General features: G+C 47.2%; 1 protein-coding gene across 1 annotated transcript; it reads left to right on the top strand.

The window, feature by feature from the left end:
• The first annotated feature begins 1,631 nt into the window (after positions 1-1,631).
• LOC124701643 (inositol-3-phosphate synthase) lies at positions 1,632-6,011 on the top strand. Its single transcript, XM_047233738.1, has 10 exons — positions 1,632-1,901; positions 3,183-3,251; positions 3,352-3,487; positions 3,725-3,972; positions 4,315-4,541; positions 4,618-4,733; positions 4,849-5,025; positions 5,133-5,321; positions 5,423-5,485; positions 5,573-6,011. The coding sequence occupies exons 1-10, from the start codon at positions 1,714-1,716 to the stop codon at positions 5,690-5,692; spliced, it is 1,533 nt and encodes a 510-aa protein (XP_047089694.1). The 5' UTR covers positions 1,632-1,713; the 3' UTR covers positions 5,693-6,011.
• The last annotated feature ends 639 nt before the right edge of the window (positions 6,012-6,650 follow it).

Below are 6,650 nucleotides of genomic sequence, written 5' to 3'. Positions count from 1 at the left end.
GGGCAGAGAACTTTCCCGAAGTTTCTAACGCCAAGGTAATAAGATCTGGCTCCGACGTAAGCTGGCAGACCCCAATCTCCCTCAAAATCTCACGCCACGCCGCCAACTCCCCGCGCCCAAGGGCCTGTCTCAGTAGAATGCGCCAAGTGCCCCCCCCCCCGCAGTCGCACGAGCAATCGAGCACTCTGGTTCGGCCGCTAGTAGCGCGAAGATGGATGGGAAATGATCCTTTAAGGGGCCCGATCCCTAGCACCGGTCTAACCCCAACCGGGTAGATATCCCGCTACGCACCGGGAGTTTTGCCCCAAAGAAAAATATCTTTTCCACCTTTTGAATGGTGTTCCAGAACTAGAACCCATTACTGTGCGAGTCCACGCGTAGTTCTTTGAAGCGCAGGTATTTGTTCCTAAGGATATCTACACAAGACCATGCTCCCCAACGTAAAGCTTCCATGTCCATTTAGCCGTAAGACAAATGTTCATGAGCTTCGTGTCCACAATGCCCAGTCTCCCGAGGGACTTTGGCCTGCACATCGCATCCCACCGCATCCAGTGTTATTTGCGCCTAGGACCATTAGCTTCCTAGAAGAATCTGGAGCTATGTTTGTTAAAGGTTTGGCAGCGCCCTGCAGACAAACCCCCATGGCATGCATCAGGAGGTTAGAGAGACAAGCGTTGATAAGAATCAACCTTGCTGCATACGACATAAGCTTACCCATCCACGGGCTCGCTCTCTTATTAACTTTCCGCCCCAGCGGATCCCAGTCACTAGCCAGCAGGGCACGGTCCCCAATAGGGAGTCGAAGGTAAGTGAAAGGGAAGGAAGCCACTTACAGTTTAGCAGATTGGCGATATGTTGTTGTTCCTCAGGCGAGGTCCCCAAAGCCATCACCTCGCTCTTATGAAAGTTAATGCGCACACCAGACATGCGGCTGCCCATCTCCCTCCCATCTACACATGCAAAGAAGTTGCTTGCCTCTCCTTCCTTGTCGCTCCAGCGGCAGGAGAGAGGGGGATCTCGTTCCTTTGTTCTGTAGTTAGGGTTAGGGTTTGTCTGCCCTGGTGACTCGTTGGGGTGGTGGAAGTGGCGTTCGACGCGAATAAATCTACCCCAACTCTCTACTCCCACACCAGCAGCAACCTTCACGACGACATCTCAGAGTTGGTGACAGTGTGTGCTTGACGATTCTTCAGATCGGCAGCTTGTTCTTCTCGGCGTCTCCTCGAATGGCCTAGGCGGCGTTGGAGTTTAGCGACAACCACTAGTTACTTTCGGCGAGTGTAGGAAACCAAAGGGATGATTTTGTATTTTATATCCTTAATGGTTCTATGTGCAAAGTTTTCAGACAATATGTTTTATCGTGAATTTTCTTTTACTTGTCACATTTGTTTATCATGTAAATTAATTTTCTATTAGTAAAATTCGTGGTTGCTTGAAAAAAAATTTGCTTGCACAGCTCGACCGCACCTCGTGACCTCGTCGCCTCTCTCGGTCGTTGGCTCCCCTCCGGCGGCCAAAGTTGTCTTGCTGCCGCCTCGGCCTCGCAGGCTCTCCCCAGCTCCCGCACCTTCGGCGTGGGCCACGTCTACCCCTAGCCCGCTAGCCCGCTATAAATCCCCACCGCGAACCACCCACCACCGATCACAGCTCAGTTCACTCCATACCCTCTTCTCCACCAGAGCCTCGATCGATCCATCTCGACCTCGAGCCAAGATGTTCATCGAGAGCTTCCGTGTGGAGAGCCCCAACGTGCGGTACGGCGCCGGCGAGATCCAGTCGGAGTACCGCTACGACACCACCGAGCTCGTGCACGAGAGCCACAACGGCGCATCCAAGTGGGTCGTCCGCCCCAAGTCCGTCGGATACCAGTTCAGGACCGACACCAATGTCCCCAAGCTCGGGTAATCCACCTTCCTCTGATCCTCTCGCCTCCATCCCTCCACGCACACACTCCAGCAGCCTTCCCCTCGTCTGAATTTCGCACCCGTTAATTAATTCAGTCATGTCTCATCTCACTGTAAAAAAAAATGTTCAGTCATGCATGTCGAGATCAGTCGGCCTACCATTAGGAATCTGGCACTCTGCTCGTGGTTAACACTGCACGGAGGAAGATCGATCTCTGGTCCCTTGGTCTTTAGGTGTTCGATTCTCTTTTCGTTTTCCCTTCATTTTTGTTTTGTTTCGTTGCCTGGATGGATGGATGGCGATGGCAGTGCAAGATCCAAACCAAAGGTCTCATTTTCGTCCTTTTTAGCCAATTGCGATGCTTTCGTAGTTATCCCGTCCCCGTGCTGGTAGATGCTACTCGGTCTTGGATTCTTGTTCCCAGATCGGCCCGAATCCATCGCTCCATCTGCTAGATACGAGGCTTTAATTTATTTCCCTTAAGTTTTTCGTCTGTGCACGTGAGGCTGTATTTTAAGATTCGCAACAGGCTACCTCGACTAACTCATCCTCGTATATAATAAAAACTATGTCAGTCTGACGACGACCAATTTGTTTAAGTGCTGGTCTGAAAGACTGAAACCACACTTGTTTCTTTCCCCCTTTTTTTCCTCAGATTTCTTTCTTGTGTTTTTTTATCTCTGCATGTTGGCTACGTGCCATCTTCGAGCGTGAGTTGTGTTTGCGAGTTGTCTTGCGTTCGGTTGTGAAGCGGTCTGTGGCTCTGTGTTCTAACCTCTCGCCTCTTGGCTGGGTTAGACAAGGCGGGTGGTTGTTTCGTGTGTTGTGGTGTTGCGTTGTAAGCTGTAAGGTGTTCATCTGTATGGTTTTCGGGTCCGGTTTCCCTCATAAACTGGACCAATTTCTACCTATTCAATGAATTTAGCAGTTCTCCTGCTAACATTCAAAAAAAAGTTTACAGGAGGTTTTTTTTCCTCAGATTCACAGCAGGGTTGACTCCATCTCGTATAGTGTGACGTGTGTCAGCCTTTAGTAGTTCTATATATCAGCCTGACAATTTAAAAAACAAAGATTCACAACGTACGGAAGTCTGTCAGCCTGACGACGATTTTTCTTGTAGTGCTGCTCTGAAACCATGCTTGTTTCTTTCCCCGTATTTTTCCGAATTCCATTTTGTTTTCGCCTCTGCATGTTGGCTACGTGCAGTGCAGTTCCAACCACTTGTCCACGATACACGATGCTGATTTTTGTGTTGTCACCATTTTTGGTGGTTGCAGGGTGATGCTTGTGGGCTTGGGCGGCAACAATGGCTCCACACTCATGGCTGGTGTCATCGCCAACAAGGAGTGAGTTGGCACTATCTACATTAATAATTACTACCGTGCTCCTGTTTAGTACTTTTTGGTCGTTTCTGGATTTAATTTGATTGCTGATGAATTAATTCAGGGGGATCTCATGGGCGACCAAGGACAAGGTGCAGCAAGCCAACTACTTCGGCTCCCTCACCCAGGCCTCCACCATCAGGGTCGGAAGCTACAACGGAGAGGAGATCTATGCGCCCTTCAAGAGCCTCCTGCCCATGGTAATATGATTTTCTTTTACTACTCCAATCGCACTAAAATAATATGCTATCATGTCATGTCTTAAGGTTAGTAGCCATACAAAAAAAATGACACAACACCATGTGCCTTTTGTTAGTTAAAAAACAAAACAAAAGAAGTTGAAATGTGAACATTGGTGTGCCATTATGTTGATGTGCAGTTCCAAATGTTGTATTTCAAGGGAAATGTTCCACTGACGGTGTTGAATAAATATGCAGGTGAGCCCAGATGACATCGTGTTCGGAGGCTGGGACATCAGCAGCATGAACATGGCTGATGCTATGACCAGGGCCAAGGTGTTGGACATTGACCTGCAGAAGCAGCTTAGGCCCTACATGGAGTCCATCGTTCCACTTCCTGGTATCTACGACCCGGACTTCATCGCTGCCAACCAGGGGTCCCGGGCCAACAATGTCATCAAGGGCACCAAGAAAGAGCAGATGCAGCAGATCATCAAGGACATCAGGTATACACACCGAAGTGCGCATCAATTTGGATCGTCAGAACACATGAATGACACCATGGCTTTAGGAATATGCTTATGGCAAATACAATATGCAGCTGGTTGCACCACTGAATCAAATCTTAAACGACTTACTCGTAACAATGTTTGTTTATAAAGGTTTAGTTTAACTGTGGGTCTGGATTACCATAGTTAAACCCAATGGCTTATAGAGAAGATACTATGCGACTGATACTGAAATCAAATGTTAAGCCATTTACTCATAAAAAACACAGTTAAATTGTCGATCTGGATTACCATAGTTAAACTCGTAGCTTGTCAGTCTCATATGGCTTAATGAAACAGGGAGTTCAAGGAGAAGAACAAGGTGGACAAGGTAGTTGTGCTCTGGACTGCTAACACTGAAAGGTACAGTGCTGTCTCTGTTGGGCTTAATGACACGACCGAGAACCTCTTGGCGTCTGTGGAGAAGAACGAGGCAGAGATCTCTCCATCAACACTGTATGCCATCGCTTGCGTCATGGAGGGTGTGCCTTTCGTCAACGGGAGCCCTCAGAACACCTTCGTGCCTGGTGTGTAGCTTGATGTTCTGAGTTGGAGTTGTATTCGTCGTCATGTTTAAGGCTTATCTTAGTTTCATGTGTTCAGGGCTGATCGATCTTGCTATCAAGAACAACTGCCTGATTGGTGGTGATGATTTCAAGAGTGGCCAGACCAAGATGAAGTCTGTCTTGGTTGACTTCCTTGTTGGCGCTGGCATCAAGGTATCACTCAGTTATCAATTGAGCACCTGACTACTCTTCATGTACCATAATTTATAGATATTTCTCTGTTATGGAATACAATATATGACAAGAGGTTTGGTTTCTGTTGTTGCAGCCCACCTCAATTGTCAGCTACAACCATCTGGGGAACAATGATGGCATGAACCTATCTGCACCACAGACATTCAGGTCCAAGGAGATCTCCAAGAGCAACGTGGTGGATGACATGGTCTCGAGCAATGCCATCCTCTTTGAGCCCGGGGAACATCCTGATCACGTCGTTGTGATCAAGGTCTGTCGATCTATCTCCCATCCTGATCTCCATGTCTACCTTCTAGAGATAAATGTGCCGTTGTAGATACTTGAAGTTTGTACTAAAGCTTCGGTATTCTTTTGCAGTATGTGCCGTACGTTGGAGACAGCAAGAGGGCCATGGATGAGTACACCTCGGAGATCTTCATGGGGGGCAAAAGCACCATTGTAATGCACAACACCTGCGAGGACTCGCTCCTCGCTGCACCGATCATCCTTGACCTGGTGCTCCTGGCCGAGCTCAGCACAAGGATTCAGCTCAAGTCAGAGGGAGAGGTAATATTCTGAAATATGTTGCTACTCTGCACAACATCTCAATGCAACAATATTGTCGGGGCAAAACTGAAGTTGTGGTTGTTCCACTTGCATTTGTGCAGGACAAGTTCCACTCCTTCCACCCAGTTGCTACCATCCTGAGCTACCTCACCAAGGCACCCCTCGTAAGTAACGCTGTCATAGTCTCTGCTCTAGTTAAAACGTAAGTAAAGCCAGTCAACTGACCTGCAACAAAAAATCGAAATTAACAGGTCCCTCCTGGCACACCGGTGGTGAACGCTCTGGCGAAGCAGAGGGCCATGCTCGAGAACATCATGAGGGCCTGTGTCGGCCTGGCACCTGAGAACAATATGATCCTGGAGTACAAGTGAAGAGGATTGAGGGCGGCGGAGCCGAGACCAAACCGTACGTAGCAAGTGGCGAATGTATGGATGGAAGGGTAGGAGGAAGGCGAGATTAGCTGTGGAATTATTTGGCTTGTCTTGTGTTTCTTTTGCGATTCTTTCCCCAGTTAAGTTACTCTCCTGTGTGCTTGCGAGACTCTGTAGTGTCCGGGCTCTGCAACTAGCAGCAGCCTCATATGGTTTGTCGGATAATGTCGGTGTTAGCTTATGTTAGTCCCCTTCATTCCTCTGTTGGTAACTTAGTACTGGAGCTTTCAGTTAACGACGACTTGAGCTCAGTGTTTTACTTCTCGGTCTCAGTATCGCTCGTTCGCCAAGTTCGCAATCAAAGAAAACTGGCGTTGTTTCCTGGTGCTTCTGAAATTTCCCCGTTTCTTGTCAAATGCAAATAAACGAGTTTGTAATGCAAAAAAATATGCAAATCATATAAATCCAAAAGAACAATGCAATCACAAAACTTTAACCACCCAGCAAAAAGAATATAAAGTAATTTCTTACATCTTAGGTGACATCAAAAACTCAAAAATAATTAACCTCTCACTTCAACACCCAATAATCATTTGACGGAGAATAAACAGAAATAAAATATTTTAGACGGAAGTGAAAAAAGGAAACTGAAAAAGAAAATTGGGAGAACAAATTCCGATGAAAAATGAAATATAACGGAATTTCCGAAGATGGAAAACATGAATTGTTTCCGGAAAGACAGCCCAACAGAGACCCATAGTCTGTACTTGACACAGAGCAATTCGACCGACCGAAAAGTTCTTCCCTCCCTAATGCACATGAATAAGGACAAAGGTTGGAGAAAGAGTAATGTTAGTATTATGTCTCTGTAAAGAGCAGTCATGCGTAACAGACTCGGCTGAAAATGGCTAGGGTGTTACATTTGGTATCATAGCCGACACTCGGAGTTATACATGCA

Source organism: Lolium rigidum, chromosome 3, assembly GCF_022539505.1.
Source record: "Lolium rigidum isolate FL_2022 chromosome 3, APGP_CSIRO_Lrig_0.1, whole genome shotgun sequence".
NCBI lineage: Eukaryota > Viridiplantae > Streptophyta > Magnoliopsida > Poales > Poaceae > Lolium > Lolium rigidum.
This window is presented reverse-complemented; position numbering and strand designations above follow the sequence as displayed.

Excerpts from the sequence above, each read along its gene's own strand:
- LOC124701643 (XM_047233738.1), top strand. The coding sequence starts at position 1,714 with ATGTTCATCGAGAGCTTCCGTGTGGAGAGCCCCAACGTGCGGTACGGC. Across the intron at positions 1,902-3,182 it reads ACCAATGTCCCCAAGCTCGG|GGTGATGCTTGTGGGCTTGG; the intron begins GTAATCCACCTT and ends TGGTGGTTGCAG. Across the intron at positions 3,973-4,314 it reads CAGATCATCAAGGACATCAG|GGAGTTCAAGGAGAAGAACA; the intron begins GTATACACACCG and ends TTAATGAAACAG.